This window comes from Mobula birostris, chromosome 14 (genome assembly GCF_030028105.1).
Source record: "Mobula birostris isolate sMobBir1 chromosome 14, sMobBir1.hap1, whole genome shotgun sequence".
Classification (NCBI taxonomy): domain Eukaryota; kingdom Metazoa; phylum Chordata; class Chondrichthyes; order Myliobatiformes; family Myliobatidae; genus Mobula; species Mobula birostris.
Window position 1 is genome coordinate 23494833 of NC_092383.1, and position 19178 is coordinate 23514010.

A 19178-nucleotide genomic window follows, 5' to 3' on the forward strand; every position below is an offset into this window, starting at 1 on the left:
ATGCACACACTGACCTTCGGGACAGTGAGGGTCTTGATGCAGACACTGACCTTGGGGACAGTGAGGGTCTTGATGCACTCACTGACCTTGGGGACAGTGAGGGTCTTGATGCAGACACCGGCCTTGAGGACAGTGAGGGTCTTGATGCACTCACTGACCTTGGGGACAGTGAGTGTGTTAGGGGGACTCTGATCCTGGGTAAAATGGTGGTGGGGTTTTAGTACAGACATTATTCCAGGAGTAGAGGGGAGTCGTTGGTGCAGACACTGTTCCGGTGTTAGATGTGTTTGTATAGACACTCGTTTCAGTTCTGTGAATGTTCGGCTGGTGGTTGGGGTTAGTGAAGACACTGGCTCCGGATGTTTGGGGTTTGTGCAGACTCTGGTCCAAATTAGGCAGAGAATATTAGTGCAGACACAGGTCCCGGCTGGTGCACTGAGAGGTTTAGTAAGGGCGGGGGCACCAACCTTGGGGTGTATGCAGTGGGTATCCGGCAGCAGAACAACTCGGCTGGAACCGAGTTTCGAACCCCGCTTCCTGGCGCCGAAGTCACATGAGAGTTATTTTTGGAAAGTAAAGCGGGCGACCGGCGTCTGACGTGAGTGAAGGTCACGGGCTTTGCGGCAGGAAACAACCTCCCTCTTCCTTCGCTCCCCCTCCGTGTCCCCGGCTCGCTGCAGGACCGGGACCCGCTGGTCGGCTCTGCTCGGCGCACTCGCTCCTGGACTCAGGTCGGTGCCGTGACGGAGAAGGCGGGGGTGGCGTGGCGTGGCTGTGGCTGGGGTGGAGGGGGACGAAGTTGGGGCTGTTACTGTGTGGGCAGGCTTGGCTCCCGGTGTCAACCAATGGGCCCGGTCGGCGGCATCGATCTCAAAGGCAGCCTGAAGGTTATTCAGGAGTTTTATCCAGTGGCACAGTTGCTGCCATGGTATTAGTCCTAACACACGGGGGTTTGCTTTGTCTGGCTCTGCATTCTGTTTGCAATGCAACATTGTTCAGCTTTGGCCTGTGCTTCATTTCAGTGCGGCCCCCTTCATTCTTTCATTCATTTTTCTACTACACTGGCCTCTTCTACGAACACTACCTCTCCAAGAGGGGACACTGCAGATCAAAATGTTTGTTTTGACACGTAGAGCAAAAATTTGCACGTGTTTTTTTTCTACATTTGCCCTTCTCTCTGTCCTTCCAGCATTTGGTCACCTTGGAATCTCTCACTAGCGTTGGGTGCTGAGATCAGATTCTTCCTTCCAAAAGCTTATGAAAAATACCTGAATTCTGCAATATAATACTGTTTCAAAAGCGAACTTTTTCTTCGTTTACTGCATGAAACCACTTTTTTCATGTTATACAGATAAAGCAATTTTCCATAAAGTGTCGTTTGGAATTAATTGATGCAGTTAAAATGGATTGGAATAAAAAACTATGCCGGGAAGAAGGATTGTTTAAAATTAATTATTCGCCTTGTTCTGTATTTCTTAATACACTGCCCAAATAGATGTTATTATTTTTGGTGAGGGTCAAAGAAAGAAATTGTCTTTAAACTGCAGGTAGACATGGCATAGTGCAAAACTTGCACTGGGTTGTGATGAAAGGTCATCAAACTGAAGTGTAATCTATTTCACCACTGAAACTGTCTGATTTGCTGAGTGTCTGCAGCATTTTCTTTATTTAAATTTTCCAGAACCTGCCGCTGTCCTCTACATTTTAATTACACATGGTAAGAGGATTGAAAATATTCAGGTTAGTTAACCTCCATGTAGGCATTATGTTATAGTGTGGTAGTAAAGTTTTTGAATTCATCACAATGTTTGTATTGAAATGAATAATTATTTAACAATATGCACGATGTCAGCAATTCAAAACTTGCCCTTTAAGAACTCTCACTTTCAATTTGCCTCGTGCTTAAAATTAATGTTTTCCAAGAAGTGAAAAAAAGTGAACTCCTCATCCATCACATTAAGCTTTCTAGGAACTTGAATAAAACTGCTCAAGTTCACATCGTACTAAAACTCTATAGCTGTCAGCCTTTTTTCAAATTTGTCAGCAGTCAAACACTGGCCCCAGAGATGAAAGAACCATACCCTGCTGTGCACACTTGGCAAATTCCGTACCACATACTCAGTTATATTTTTCACATTGTGGCAGCACAGCTGGTCGAGCAACTGCCTCACAATGCTAGGGACCTAGGTTCAATTCTGACTTCAGGTACCATTGGCACACTTTTGCACCTCTTGCCTGTAACTGCATGGCTTTTTGTAACAGATGCTCTGGTTTCATGCCATATTTCAAAGATATAAGAGGTGGTGAGTTATTTGACCACTGCATATTGTCCATTGTGTATAGATAAGTGGTAGAATCTGGGGTGGGGGGAAGTTTGTGAGAATAAAAAAGAATGGGATTAATGTAGCATTATTCTGAGATAGTTTGAGTCTAATGTAGCCTGAGATACCGAAGTGCTGGTTTGTGAGCTGTAGTTTGATAGACTTTGGATCAATGGACTCTTCGGTGCTTCTGCTGCGGTTTGCATGGTGGGGGGGAGGTGTTCGGTGTTTCTGCTGCCACGTGTGGGAGTGGAGCGGGCGATGCTTTTTGCTGCTGCTTGTACGAAGGGGGAGGCTTCGACGTTTCTATCGTTCTATGGGGTTCCTTTGTTTTGTGGATATCTGTAAAGAAGACGAAGTTCAGCTTGTATACTGATATTAAAGTGTATTTAAGGCAGAGATTGATAGGTATCTGAGTAGCCAGGGCATCAAAGGTTATGGTGAAAAGGCAGGGGAGTGGGACTAGATAGGAGAAAATGGATTAGCTCATGATAAAATGGTGGAGCAGACTCGATGGGCCGAATGGCCTACTTCTGCTCCTTTGTCTTACGGTCTAAATATACTTTGAAACTTAGTATAAATGGGTGGTCAGCATGGACTCAATGGGCCGTGTCTCTTCAGGACTTGTTATATGAAGCACTTTATGAATGCATGCTAGTTATTTATTGGCATGTCTGTAGGTTTGTCCAAAGAGTTTTGGATCATTTTCTTAAGCCATTTGTTGCATTAATATTTCTATAGCAAATTGAAAGTATATTCACAGGCCACATTCTTAGTCATTGCTGATAAATTTTAATCCATAGAATAAACTTCGGGATAAAAGTACTATCTTGTAAAATCCCTACTATCTTGTATAATCAACTAACAACTAACAAAAATTATAGATATTTATCCATCCAAGTGGCAGCAGTATTATTTTCTAGATGAGATTATTGCTGTGTTGTTAGAAGTATGGAAGAGATACAGGAACGCAACTTCAAATTAAGGACAACGTGGACAGTGCAGAAATTGGACATTGTGGTGCAAATGACAACATAGAGGAGGTGTGAAGCATTGTTATAGGTGCAGCCTGAAAGCATGTGATTTTATTGCCAGTTTTACGTGAATTTGGAAATAATATCATCAACAAAAAGCACCAGCTATCTGTATTAAAAATACACTGGAATTTTGCTTCAGAAATGTAGAGAGATAAGTTCACTTTGTTAGCAAGTGAAATGTAATCAGATCATTAAACCTTAATTTTTATTGTATGTCCAGGGTCCATTCACTTTCTCTTCATTAGAACTCTTATCTTCCAAATCCACTTGTCTCAGGATGTCATTTATTATTCTTCTTTTTGCAGAGTCAGCCTTGCAATTGATCAGGGTAAATTTCCCCTTCTTTTAAACCGTGTGTTGGGTACTAAATTTATTGCATTTGGATTGGAATCACTGTTATGAGTACTTCAATCATATTTTTGCATGTGTGGATAAAATCAATAATGATTTCATTGACAGATTCTGCAACGTCAGTGCGAAACACTGCTGGAAGGATATGTGGATCATGTGGTCCCTTTGAGACTAGCATTAACATGTTCATTCTGTAAATCTTTTAATTGAGGAGAAGAATAGCCAAGTGCAAGACTTGATGCAAACCATAACTATAAAATTTGTCAGCATTCCTTTTGTTCATATTAGCTAAAGTAAGCAATTTTGCATGTAATCAAATGGTACTTTAACAGGTTTATTACAGGATGTGTAATGCAATGTCATGAATAAGATTGTGACTGTATATCACACACATAATGCTGGAGGAACTCAGCAGACCAGGCAGCATCTATGGAAATGAATAAGGCAGTCGACGTTTTGGGACAAGACCCTTCTCGGCCTGAAGCGTTGACTGACTTATTCAATTCCATTGATGCTGCCTGATTTGCTGAGTTCCTCCAGCATTTTGTAGGTGTTGCTCTGGATTTCCACATCTGCAGACTTTCTCATGTTTGGGATTACTTATCTGTGGTTAACTTAAAGGAAAGGCTGTCTTTTCTCTTACAAGTATTTTTTTTCTGCAATGCATCTTCAGGGTGGCTTGAAGAAACACCGTCCCTGGCTCACAGTTCATCATGGCGAATTTATTCCGTGGTGCAATGTGCTGCTCTTTACCATTACTACAGAATGGACCAGCTGTAACAATTAAGCGAGCAGCGTGTAAACGTTACTTTAAGACTTACCGAGTGTTGTGGAACCAGCAAGCAGTTAAAGGTAAAGATGTTTTTATTTTCATCTCTGCGAGGGGAAGCTGGGGCCTAGTTTATGCAAATTCACGAGTCCACTGGAGGCTGCGGGCCGAAGATGGCCTGTCCTGGGGTGGAGGACTTTGTGTTGCTGTTGCTTTGCTGCTTGGTATGTTTTGTTTGGTTGTGTTCTGTGTTGCTCTGCTGAGCATTGTGGGGATGCTACGTTGCCACTGGAATGCGTGGCAACACTTGTGGGCTGCCCCCAGCACATCCTTGGTCCTGTTGGTTGTGAACGCAAATGACACATTTCACTGTAGCTTGCAGTGTGCATGCGATGAATCTGAATCTGAACTTGCATTCGTAATTTATCTCACTTTTAGGAGAGGTGGGTTGCTTACGAGCATGTGAATGCTCTTATATCAAAGCCCTGATTGCTTGTAGCCCTCTAAGCACTTTACTGTCTGTCCAAATTCGAGTCAGTACTATTTGTTCATGTTCAGAAAAATCATAGAGCTCTTTATCTGCCAAACTATTTCAGGTGGATAGTCTAAAGGTTAAGCAGAAGGGTAATCATGTTCAGTTGCTGAAATGCTAATTTAACTGGGAAATCAACTTTACTTTGAAGTTGTTTTCCAAGGGTGAATAAAATATAATCTATATTTTAGAAAAAGCTAAATAAAGGTTACTTCGGTTTAACTGTAGTAAACTTGTTTACCACCTTCCAGTTGCTTTTATTTAGCAACAGAATCAGAATTAGGTTTGATATCACTGGCATATGTCATGAAATTGTTAACTTTTAATTATATACATATATATATGATGTATAGTGCAAAAAGTAAAGGCATCCATTAGTCTTGCGAGACCATGGATCTGCACCTGGAAAGTCTTCACTCTCCAGGGCGCAGACCTGGGCAAGGTTGTATGGAAGATTAGCAGTTGCCCATGCTGCAAGTCTCCCCTCTCCACGACACCGATGTTGTCCAAGGGAAGGGCATTAGGACCCATACAGCTTGGCACCAGTGTTGTCGCAGAGCAATGTGTGGTTAAGTGCCTTGCTCAAGGACACAACACGCTGCCTCGGCTGGGGCTCGAACTCACGACCTTCAGATTGCTAGTCGAATGCCTTAATCACTTGGCCACAGTGCAAAAAATAGAAATTAAAAAAAAGTAGTGAGGTAGTGTTCATGGGTTCAATGTCCATTCAGAAATCAGATGGCAGAGGGGAAGAATCTGTTACTGAATTGTTGAGTGTGTGCCTTCGGGCTTCTGTACCTCCTTCCTGATGGTAGCAGTGAGAAGAGGGCACGTCCTGGGACAAGTTGTACTATTTAAAATAACTGTAGTGGCACTGATATTAACTGCTCGGTCTTTCCCAGCCCTGTATTAGGCCGGGATCCCAGCAGCTGTTTACATTAATTGGCAGTTGAGTCAGCACCCTGTCCACAAAGTAATGATATGTGAAACCAGCATCTGAGGCTGAGCAGTAAATGGGGAACGCTGAGGACTACACATGAAGCTCATAGTAGGATTAGAGTCAGAATCTGAATCAGGTTTGTTATCACCGGCATGTGATGTGAAATTCGTTAACTTAGCAGTTCAATACAATACATAATATAGAAGAGAGAGGAAAAAAAAATAAGTAAATCAATTACAGAATACGTATATTGAATAGATTAAAGAATGTGCAAAAAGGCAAAAATACTGTATATTTAAAAAAGTGAGGTAGTGTCCGACGATTCAATGTCCATTTAGGAATCTCATGGCAGAGGGGAGGAAGCTGTTCCTGAATTGCTGAGCGTGTGTCTTCAGGCTTCTGTACCCCCTACCTGATGGTAACAGTGAGAAAAGGGCATGCCCCGGATGCTGGAGGTCCTTAATAATGGACGCTACCTTTCTGAGACACCACACCCTGGTGTCCTGGGTACTTTGTAGGCTAGTACTCAAGATGGAGGTGACTAGATTTACAACCCTCTGCAGCTTCTTTCGGTCCTGTGTAGTAGCCTCTCCACACCAGACAGTGATGCAGCCTATCAGAGTGCTCTCCACTGTACAACTGTGGAAGTTTTTGAATGTATTTGTTGACATGCCAAATCTCTTCAAACTCCTAATGAGGTATAGCTGCTGACTTGCCTTCTTTATAACTACATCAATATGTTGGGACCAGGTTAGATCCTCAGAGATCTTGACACCCAGGAACTTGAAACTCTTCACTCTCTTCACTTCTGATCCCTCTATGAGGATTGGTTTGTGTTCCTTCATCTTACCCTTCCTGAAGTCCACAATCAGCTCTTCCATCTTACTGACGTTGCTGCGGCACCACTCCACTAGTTGGCATATCTCGCTCCTGTACGCCCTCTCATCACCATCTGAGATTCTACCAGCAATGGTTGTATCGTCAGCAAGTTCATAGGTGGTATTTGAGCCATGCCTAGCCACACAGTCATGTGTATATAGACAGTAGAGTAGATACACTGTATCTAGAGTCATTTTCAAATTACACAAGACTGAGATGCAGCTTAGTTAATTGCTGCCTATCCTATTCAGGTTATGGAAGAAAAACAAAGTCAAACCATAAAAGTTTACAACATGTAAGGATCTTTCCCCCACTAATGTTGTGTTAGCTTTTTGCTGGAGTCATTTTACCTGAGCCAATGTTGAAGGATCTAATTTATGCCTTTCACCCTGAAACTTCTGCATGTAGTATTAAATCACTTGTCCTTTCTGAAATGAGAGTTGATGGCATCATGGTCCTGTGCTAAGGTATTTCCCCTGTACCTTCTGCTTCATCTTGGTGACAACCTGAAGTAGGCATTATCGCTAATGCTAAGGAGGCACCCTGTGAACTGTATGGGGCTATTAGCGAACTGCAGAAGGCACACCCTGATGGACTGTTTATTGTCGCCGGAGATTTTAATCACACAAACCTCAGGTCAGTGCTCCCCAAATTCCATCAGCATGTAGACTTTGCAATGAGAGGGGAGAACATGTTGGACCTTGTTTATACAAACATCTCCAATGTGTACCGAGCGGAGCCCCACCCCCACCTTGGTTACTCAGACCACATCTCTGTTGTGCAAATCCCAGCATACAGACGGCTCGTCAGGCGCTCCAGACCAGTTCAGAAGCAGGTGAAAACCTGGCCAGCAGGAGCCATCTCTGCTCTTCCCACTGCTTTGAGCACACTGACTGGCATATGTTCAGGGAGGCTGCAACCGATGGCGACTCTACCAGCCTAGAGGAGTACACGGCATCAGTGACTAGCTGCATCAGCAAGTGCATCGATGACGTCACTGTGGCCAAGACCACCACTACTCGCGCTAACCAGAAGCCATGGATGACCGCGGAGGTGCGTGCGCTGCTGAGGGCCCGTGACTCCACCTTAAGAGCAGGCAACAAGGCAGCCCTAACAACAGCGAGGGCCAAACTGTCCTGGGCCATCAGAGAGGCAAAGCATGCACACGCCCAGTGAATCCACAGCCACTTCCAGGCCAGCGGCGACACAGGGCACATGTGGAAGGGCATTCAGGACATCACCAACTACAGGACAACATCACCTGCCTGTGCTGGTGATGCCCCCCTCCCAGATGCGTTGAACAACTTCGCTCACTTTGAGGCGGAAAATGATGTGGTGGTGAGGGAGACCACTCCTCTTCCCAATGACTAGGTGCTGTGTCTTACCGTGGCTGATCTGAGGAAAACTCTATGCAGGGTCAACCCACGGAAGGCTGCTGGACCAGACAATATTAGAAACATAGAAACATAGAAAATAGGTGCAGGAGTAGGCCATTCGGCCCTTCAAGCCTGCACCGCCATTTATTATGATCATGGCTGAGCATCCAACTCAGAACCCCGCCCCAGCCTTCCCTCCATACCCCCTGATCCCCGTAGCCACAAGGGCCATATCTAACTCCCTCTTAAATATAGCCAATGTACTGGCCTCAACTGCTTCCTGTGGCAGAGAATTCCACAGATTCAGCACTCTCTGAGTGAAGAAGTTTTTCCTAATCTCGGTCCTAAAAGGCTTCCCCTTTATCCTCAAACTGTGACCCCTTGTTCTGGACTTCCCCAACATCGGGAACAATCTTCCTGCATCTAGCCTGTCCAATCCCTTTAGGACTTTATAATTTCAATCAGATCCCCCCTCAATCTTCTAAATTCCAACGAATACAAGCCCAGTTCATCCAGTCTTTCTTCATATGAAAGTCCTGCCATCCCAGGAATCAATCTGGTGAACCTTCTTTGTACTCCCTCTATGGCAAGGATGTCTTTCCTCAGATTAGGGGACCAAAACTGCACACAATACTCCAGGTGTGGTCTCACCAAGGCCTTGTACAACTGCAGTAGTACCTCCCTGCTCCTGTACTCAAATCCTCTCGCTATAAATGCCAGCATACCGTTCGCCTTTTTCACAGCCTGCTGTACCTGCATGCCCACTTTCAATGACTGGTGTATAATGACACCCAGGTCTCGTTGCACCTCCCCTTTTACTAATCGGCCACCATTCAGGTAATAATCTGTTTTCCTATTTTTGCTACCAAAGTGGATAACTTCACATTTATCCACATTAAATTGCATCTGCCATGAATTTGCCCACTCACCCAACCTATCCAAGTCACTCTGCATCCTCTTAGCATCCTCCTCACAGCTAACACTGCCACCCAGCTTTGTGTCATCCGCAAACTTGGAGATGTTGCATTTAATTCCCTCATCCAAGTCATTAATATATATTGTAAACAACTGGGGTCCCAGCACTGAGCCTTGCGGTACCCCACTAGTCAGCACCTGCCATTCTGAAAAGGTCCTGTTTATTCCCACTCTATGCTTCCTGTCTGCTAACCAATTCTCCATCCACATCAATACCTTACCCCCAATACCATGTGCTTTAAGTTTGCACACTAATCACTTGTGTGGGACCTTGTCAAAAGCCTTCTGAAAATCCAAATATACCACATCCACTGGTTCTCCCCTATCCACTCTACTAGTTACATCCTCAAAAAATTCAATGAGATTCGTCAGACATGATTTTCCCTTCACAAATCCATGCTGACTTTGTCCGATGATTTCACCGCTTTCCAAATGTGCTGTTATCACATCTTTGATAACTGACTCCAGCAGTTTCCCCACCACCGACATTAGGCTAACCGGTCTATAATTCCCCGGTTTCTCTCTCCCTCCTTTTTTAAAAAGTGGGGTTACATTAGCCACCCTCCAATCCTCAGGAACTAGTCCAGAATCTAACGAGTTTTGAAAAATTATCACTAATGCATCCACTATTTCTTGGGCTACTTCCTTAAGCACTCTAGGATGCAGACCATCTGGCCCTGGGGATTTATCTGCCTTCAATCCCTTCAATTTACCTAACACCACTTCCCTACTAACAAGTATTTCGCTCAGTTCCTCCATCTCACTGGACCCTCTGCCCCCTACTATTTCTGGAAGATTATTTATGTCCTCCTTAGTGAAGACAGAACCAAAGTAATTATTCAATTGGTCTGCCATGTCCTTGCTCCCCATAATCAATTCACCTGTTTCTGTCTGTAGGGGACCTACATTTGTCTTTACCAGTCTTTTCCTTTTTACATACCTATAAAAGCTTTTACAGTCAGTTTTTATGTTCCCTGCCAGTTTTCTCTCATAATCTTTTTTCCCCTTCCTAATTAAGCCCTTTGTCCTCCTCTGCTGAACTCTGAATTTCTCCCAGTCCTCAGGTGAGCCACTTTCTCTGGCTAATTTGTATGCTGCTTCTTTGGAATTGATACTATCCCTAATTTCTCTTGTCAGCCACGGGTGCACTACCTTCCTTGATTTATTCTTTTGCCAAACTGGGATGAACAATTGTTGTAGTTCATCCATGCAACCTTTAAATGCTTGCCATTGCATATCCACTGTCAATCCTTTAAGTGTCATTTGCCAGTCTATCATAGGTAATTCACATCTCATACCTTCAAAGTTACCCCTCTTTAAGTTCAGAACCTTTGTTTCTGAATTAACTATGTCACTCTCCATCTTAATGAAGAATTCCACCATATTATGGTCACTCTTACCCAAAGGGCCTCTCACGACAAGATTGCTAATTAACTCTTCCTCATTGCTCAAAACCCAGTCCAGAATAGCCTTTCCTCGACATGTTGGTTCAAAAAACCATCCCGCATACATTCCAAGAAATCCTCTTCCTCAGCACCTTTACCAATTTGGTTCACCCAATCTACATGTAGATTGAAGTCACCCATTATAACTGCTGTTCCTTTATTGCACACATTTCTAATTTCCTGTTTAATACCATCTCCGACCTCACTACTACTGTTAGGTGGCCTGTACACAACTCCCACCAGCGTCTTCTGCCCCTTAGTGTTACGCAGCTCTACCCATATCGATTCCACATCTTCCCGGCTTATGTCCTTCCTTTCTATTGCGTTAGTCTCTTCTTTAACCAGCAACGCCACCCCACCTCCCCTCCCTTCATGTCTATCCCTCCTGAATATTGAATATCCCTGAATGTTGAGCTCCCATCCTTGGTCACCCTGGAGCCATGTCTCTGTGATCCCAACTATATCATAATCATTAATAACAATCTGCACTTTCAATTCATCCACCTTATTACGAATGCTCCTTGCATTGACACACAAAGCCTTCAGGCGCTCTTTTACAACTCTCTTAGCCCTTATATAATTATGTTGAAAAGTGGCCCTTTTTAATGCTTGCCCTGGATTTGTCGGCCTGCCACTTTTACTCTTCTCCTTAGTACTTTTTGCTTCTACCCTCACTTTACACCCCCCTGTCTCTCTGCACTGGTTCCCATCCCCCTGTTGTGAACTAACCTCCTCACACCTAGCCTCTTTAATTTGATTCCCACCCCCCAACCATTCTAGTTTAAAGTCACCTCAGTAGCCCTCGCTAATCTCCCTGCCAGGATATTGGCCCCCCTAGGATTCAAGTGTAACCCGTCCTTTTTGTACAGGTCACGCCTGCGCCAAAAGAGGTCCCAATGATCCAAAAACTTGAATCCTTGCCCCCTGCTCCAATCCCTCAGCCACGCATTTATCCTCCACCTCATCGCATTCCTACTCTCACTGTTGCGTGGCACAGGCAATATTCCTGGCAGAGTGCTCAGAGGATGTGCAGACCAGCTGGCAGAGATTCTCAATGACATCTTTAACATCTCCCTGAGCAGCGCCATCGTTCCAACGTGCTTCAAGGCCATCACCATCGTCCCCATGCTGAAGAAGTCTTCAGTGTCCTGCCTCAACAACTAAACTATTTGTTGCACTCACATCCATCATGAAGTGTTTCGAGAGGCTCGTCATGAGGCACATCAAGACCCTGCTGCCCCCCTCACTGGACCCCCTGCAGTTCGCGTATTGTCCCATCCATTCAACAGACGACACTATCGCCACCACCCTCCACCTGGCCCTCACCCTCCTGGACAAAAAAGACACGTACGTTCGGATGCTGTTCATAGACTTCAGTTCAGCATTCAACACAATCATTCCTCAGCACATGATTGGAAAGCTGAAACTGCTGGGCCTGAACACCTCCCTCTGCAACTGGATCCTAGACCTCCTGACTGGGAGATCTCAGTCAGTCTGGATCGGAAGCAGCATCTTCGATACCAACAGACTGAGCACGGGGGCCCCCCAGGGCTGTGTGCTCAGTTCACTGCTGTTCACTCTGCTGACCCACGACTGTGCAGCAATACACAGCTCGAATCACGTCATCGAGTTTGCCAGTGACAGGGCCGTGGTGGACTCAACAACAAGAACGACGAGTCAACATACAGAGAGGAGGTACAGCGGCTAACGGACTGGTGCAGAGCCAACGACCTGTCTCTGAATGTGAACAAAACAAAAGAGATGTTTGTTGACTTCAGGAGAGCACGGAGCGACCACTCTCCGCTGAACATTGATGGCTCCTCCACTGAGATCGTTAACAGCACCAAATTTCTTTGTGTTCACCTGGTGGAGAATCTCAGCTGGTCCCTCAACACCAGCCCCATAGCCAAGAAAGCACAGCAGCGTCTCTACTTTCTGCGAAGGCTGAGAAAAGTCCATCTCTCACCCCCCATCCTCACTACATTCTACAGAGGATGTACCGAGAGCATCCTGAGCAGCTGCATCACTGCCTGGTTCGGAAATTGCACCGTCTCGGATTGCAAGACCCTGCAGCGGATAGTGAGGTCAGCTGAGAAAATCATCAGGGTCTCTCTTCTCGCTGTTACAGACATATACACCACACAATGCACCCGCAAAGCTAACGGTATTGTGAAGGACCCCACGCACCTCTCATACAAACTCTTCTCCCTCCTGCCATCTGGCCAAAGGTACCGACGCATTCGGACTCTCATGATCGAACTGTGCAACAGTTTCTTCCCCCAAGCCATCAGACTCCTTAATACCCAGAGACTAGATTGACATCTATCATTTATTATTATATTGTAATTTGTCCTCTACTGTGCCTATTGTCTTGTTTATTATTTACTGTACTGCCCTGCACTGTTTTGTGCACTTTATGTAGTCCTGTGCAGGTCTGTAGTCCGGTGTAGTTTTTATGTTGTTTTACGTGGTCTAGTGTAGCCTTGTGCTGTCTCTCATAGTCTAGTGTAGTTTTGTGTTGTTTTATGTAGCACCATGGTCCTGGAGGAACATTGTTTCGTTTTTACTGTGTACTGTACCAGCAGTTTATGGTCGAAATGACAATAAAAAGCAACTTGACTCGATTTCAATTTGGGTTGTGGTTGCAGAATTATGTTAGGAAGTCCCAATGAAACCACCTCCCCCCCCCCCCAACCCCCATGACAATCCTTAAAATATCAATTGTGGCCAAGAAATGCTTGGCTAAGGCTGGGTCTGGGGAGAGAGGTGGCCAACAAGAATAGGCTAATAATTGGAGCTTGAGGTCAAGTGGAATAGACAGCTACTGGAGGACATGGGTTTCTGTGCTCACAGTCCGAGGGATGGGTAGGGAGTGAAATTTGAGTATGGTGCAAGGACCGGTTAAAAGTAGCAAGAATATGCATGGTATCCAACTTGCAGGATTCTAAAACAGTAAAACTCCAATCATCTGTCATCAGATCACCCTAATACCTTCACATCTTGCTCACCAAGTGATGTTTGCTATGCTCCGTTTCAACTTGCTGGAGACCCAGTTCCCTTTCATCTTACTGGGATCAGTGGGAAATTTGTTCTAACACTGCCTAACATACTTTTTCAAAAAAAAAAATGTATATTCCATTTAAAAGTCAGTTAACTCTGCTAAATTTTGAGTGTGCAGGCTTATCATAGAGTTACTTTATCAGTATTGAGACCCCTAACTGAAGGGATCTTCTCTTTGTCGTGGTTTATTCTATTCTGTTTAGCATGATCTGACGCCATCTGACAACCTTGGCACATTACTATTGAGAATGGAATTTGAACTTATAACTATCTAGTTGGAAGTCCAATAATATTAGATCAGTATAGTATAATGCAATATAAAATACTCAATCCACTTTGAAAGGCAATTAGCTTTTATAATTTTATGCTCAGGGCTAGCCAGACAGAAGTTCAAAGTTCAACTCTCATTATGGTAATTGATCAAATAAGAGGGTTGTCATTCGATGATCATGTTACACAGGGTCACCCAGGCTTTACCCATCAGCTGCCATGAACTGTTGGGCATGGTGGTGGTTTACGGTGCCAGATTACAGCGATCTAGTCATCTGGAGGCCTAAATTAACAGCACCAAGAATGAAAGCTTACATTACATTGTGCAAATTGAGGGTTTAAATTAGGTTTTGAAAATATATTTTCGTAGAAGGTCATCAGGAACTCAAAAGCTGCACAGTCACAAAAACACAAAAGTGTCACTGATGCCCGCTTTTCAGGGGACCTCTTATAATGCACTTGGCCTAATGTGTCCATAGCCTTCACTGTGTGTACAACTCCTTGTAACAGAGTGCAGTAATGAATCACAGAAGTGTTTCACCACTTTCTGAAGGGCAAGATATTGTCCTTGGTACAGGTGTGCAGAGAATAAAGAACATAATTTGGGGGGCAGCAACTCAAGCACAAACGTTCACATGGGAACCTGTCAGCTTTATCCATTCCAAAAAGGATGTGATCATTTCTGTACTTCCAAGTCTTTTATTTACAGAGTGATATTATTATAAATAAATATCACCTAGTACTTCAGAAGGGGATGATCAGACAACATTTGGATGCTAATTTAGATTAGATTAGATTATGAGGACACTCAGTCCTTGTTTATTGTCATTTAGTAATGCATGCATTAAAAAATGATACAATGTTCCTCCAGAATGATATCACAGAAACACAGGACAAACCAAAACTAAACTGATAAAACCACATAATTATAATATATAGTTACAACAGTGCAAAGCAATACCGTAATTTGATAAAGAGCAGACCATGGGCATGGTAAAAAAGAAGTCTCAAGTCCCGATAGTCCCATCATCTCACGCAGACGGTAGAAGGGAGGAACTCTCCCCACCATGAACCTCCAAGTGCTGTCAACTTGCAGATGCAGCACCAGGAAGCACCCGACCACAGCTGACTCTGAGTCCGTCCGAAATCTTCGAGCCTGCAACCAGCCCTTCCGACACTGAGTACCAAGCACCATCTCTGCTGAGCGCTTTGATTCCGCCCTGGCCGCCGAGCAACAAGCAAGACTGAGGACTCGGGGCCTTCCCCTCTGGAGATTCTGGATCACACAGTAGCAGCAGCAGCGAAGCAGGCATTTCAGAAGTTTCACCAGATGTTCCTCCGTGCTCTCACGTCCGCCTCCATCAAATCAGGATTGTGCACGGCACCCTGCTTGACAGATAACAGGTATCATTCACCAGAATGGCCGCTGCAGGCTGCGTTGTGCCACCATCTTCTCCCCTCCTCCTTTTTAGAAAGAAGGGATGATAAGTGGAAGCAAAAATGTCATCAAAGAAATTTATTTCACAGAGGGATGTGTAGGGAGGCACTTCTAGAGTGTGACAGCCAGAGGCTTGAGTGAATCAAGGGTGCCAGTGGTGAGGTGAATGAGGAGCGAATGTAGAAAGTGTCAGAATCTGTAGTATTTGTGAGAAATGGTTGGAGGCGCTTGAGGGTGAGCCTGTGTAGAGCCAAGGTTGCAAATAGCTGATCAGATTGGAATGGTGTCATAGTGACCACGCGTGAGCTCTCTACGCCAGTCAAGGCAATATGCAGCTCTTCCAGCTCTTCATAACCTTTGAGGATATGATTCCAATTGATCTGGTATGATTTGCCACCATTGTATTTGCCGTCTCGGGCAGCTTAGAATAAAATCTCTTTGACCAAGCATATGTTGCTCTTTAAGTAGCTCCTTAACGGAGAGGGAAAAAAAGATAGACTGGTTTAGGGAATCAATTCCTGAGCTTAGTATATCAACAGGTCAATTAATGCAGCAAATTGGATTGGAAGTAATCAGGAGGCATGCAGTGCAGTATTATTTCTCCAAAACGAAAGCATCACTAACAGATGGAGGATGTCTGAGCACTTAAATGTAGTTTAATGAACCAGGACCCCTCCGTTAATTGTAGAGGTCCATGGCATTAAAAGTGTTGGGAACCCCTGATCTAAGACAATGTAATCTGATTATAAACAGGAGAAATAAAGTCTTCTGGTATTATACTGTGTTAATCTTTTAAAGTGCTTGGTCCTCCTTTGTGCTGATTTTCTGTGTGCAAGTGGGAGCAAAGCTGATCCAGTTTTTCAGGACTCTGCTCCCTGCTCCAGGGAACTCTGAAAGTAACACATCACTCAGGACAGCGAATGCCAACTCAGCGTCGGCATGTAGTAGTTAGCACAATCACTTTCAGGTGCCAACAACCACTAGTCGAGATTTGTTTCCTGTCGCTGTCTGTAAGAAGTTTGTATGTTCTCCCCATGACCAGCTGGGTTTCCTCTGGGTCCCACATTCCAAAGATGTACGGTTGGGGTTAGTGAGTTTGGGTATACATAGAGCATAGAATAGTACAGCACAGTACAGGCCCTTCGGCCCACAATGTTGTGCCGACCCTTAAACCCTGCCTCCCATACAACCCCCCACCTTAAATTCCTCCATATACCATGTTGATGCTGGAAGAGTGGCCACACTTGCGGGCTGACCCCAGCACGATCCTTTGTGTGTGTTGGTCATTGATGTAAATAACGTATTTCACTGTAGCTTTTGATGTACATGTGACAAATAAAGCTAATCCGATCATCTTGTCAAATGGATAAACTAAGTTCTGGAGTCCCTGTCAGAAATTGGACCGTTTGGACGGAACAGCAGGCCAGCCTGTTGGGTTCAGGTTTTCCTGATGTGTCCTGGCTGTCAATAAATACTTAAGTTTAAATTTTTATCGGCTGGCTGGTGGCGTAGTGGTGTCAGCGCCGGACTTCGGAGCAAAGGCTCCTGAGTTCGAATCCAGCCAGCTCCCTTGCACACTTTCCATCTGTGCTGGGTTGAGCGTTGAACTAGCAACTCGGCCTCGTAAAAATAAGAAAGCCTGCTTAAAAAACGCCGTCATGATGGCGTCCCGATGACTCCACTCGGAGTTAAGGGCTTTTTTCTTCTTCTTCTTTTAAGTTTTTATTCTCTGGAACCAGAAAGAGATATAGCATGATATGCCATTTATTGTATCTCGCTATTGCCATTGCAGACTGACAGTAACCCATTACAGTCTTGCTCATGAAGATGTTCTCACGTATTGTTGGTTAGGTACTTCCATGACCCAACTGGAGCGACAGTGGTGTGACTGCAGGTTGGGATAGTGTGTGTTGGTTAGACAGAAATTGGTTTAATTGCATCCCCATGTACCTACAGCCTTCGTCCTTTTCGTTGAGGGGGTTTTTGGGAAGTGTTATTGATACTTGCTTCATTTCCTTCAATGTTTCCCCTTTGACCCCTGGCCAAACTGTTCTTTAACATCCTTGACTTCCTGAATTTCAAGCTCCCTGTGATGCTGAGGTTGTTTTTTCGCTATTGGATCAATCCTCTGTCTCTTTTCTCCTTGGAGCTCCTGTTCTTGCCTTCTGGCAAGAGCTAAGGTCTTGCTCCTTTGCAAGTGAATCTCCAACCTCTAGCTGGTAGTTGTGGCATAGTGGTTTAGTTAGCAGTTTCTCTCACTCCTCACTGGTCCTGGAGTCACGTAGTTTAGAGCAGCTGAGAACAGCAGGTTTTTTTCAACCCTCACTGCCCTACTGAAGAACCTTAATGAACTAGATAGGTTTTCACAGTGGTCTGGTAGAAAAAAAAAACATCCTAGGCTTTTAATTATTTGAATTTAAATTGCCTAGCTTCTAGTTTGCAATTTTAAACTTGCCTCTGGATCAATGATCTGGGATTCCAGCTGCCAGTCTAATGACTTCAAAGTTACAGTGACTTCACCACTCCATTAATGGTGTTGAGGTTGAGAGCTTCAAGTTCTTAGTTGTGAATATCACCACCCTGTCCTCGTTCAACTGCGTTGATATCACAGCCAAGGAAGCTCACCGACACCTTTAATTCCTCAGGAGTCTAAAGAAATTTGGCATATCCCCATCAATCCTTAACCAATTTTTATTGATGCTTAATGACTTAGGTCAGCAACTGCTCTGCATTTGACTGCAAGAAACTTTGTGGACACATCTCTGCACGTCACAAGAACCAGCCTCCCCTCCATTGACTCTGTCTATATTTCTCGCTGCCTCAGTAAAGCAGCCAGAGTAATCAAAGAACCCACCCATCATGGACATTTTCTTTTCTCCCCTCGCCCATCAGACAGAAAGTACAGAAGTCTGAAAGTATACACCACCAAGCTCAAGGACTGCTTCTATGCATTGTTATCAGACTACTGAATGGACCTCTTGTATGATAGGACCTTGCTATGATCTTGTATGTTATTGTTTACCTGCACTGCACTTTTCAGTAACTCTTACACTTTATTCTGCTTTTTTACTGTTTTACCTTATTCTATCTCAATGCACTGTGTAGTAATTATGAACAGTGTGCAAGAGGACCTGTTCACTGTGCATGTGACAATAGTATACCAATATCATTTCTGGTCCTGCAACCCTCTAGCCTAATGAGCACAAGTGGCTGGCCAAATCAGCTATTAGTCTGGTTCGACAGCAGGTAATGTGTCAGCCAGCATGAGGGACAAACATACTTGAGTCCATCCACACCAGCCAATCTATTACAAATCCTGCTGTCAGTAAATATCATTGGTAGAAGCCGGTGCTTGTTGAGACTGAATCTCACTTTCATCCTTCCATTAGTGTTAGAAATATCACTGTGTTAAATGGGAAAGGTTTAGAACAGATCTGTGAATTCAATAACAGCAGCAGTGTATGTCAGCACCACCTGTTACTTCATGCTGTATTGTCAAGCCAAGGGATCTATCTTTGTTCATGGAGGAGTGTAGCAGGGCATAGCCAGCAGTGGGCTCAGGCACTCCTCAAAGCACTGTCAAGTAGTAAAGCTGCAATCGACGAGTTTGACAGCTCTGGAATCCCACTACATGTATTTGTGAATAGGAGTGGGAATTTGAACAGAAGGAGTGGATAGTAGTGGGAAGGAAGAGATCCCCAAGAACATCCTGACCTTCATTTATGGTGAGCCCAACATGTAAATACGAAAGCAAGACCTGTTCAAATGAAGTGCTGAGTGGAGTG

The 19178-nt window shown here is 44.4% G+C and overlaps 1 protein-coding gene across 1 annotated transcript in view; it reads left to right on the forward strand.

Moving 5' to 3' along the window:
* Positions 1–601: 601 nt before the first annotated feature.
* The window catches only part of LOC140209776 (NAD(P) transhydrogenase, mitochondrial-like), an 84890-nt gene continuing 66313 nt past the window's right edge, over positions 602–19178 (forward strand). Inside the window, exons 1-2 of the mRNA XM_072278234.1 lie at positions 602–731; positions 4383–4561. Coding sequence (XP_072134335.1) covers positions 4423–4561 — 139 coding nt within the window. The 5' untranslated portion in view covers positions 602–731; positions 4383–4422. The remainder of the gene's footprint in view (positions 732–4382; positions 4562–19178) is intronic.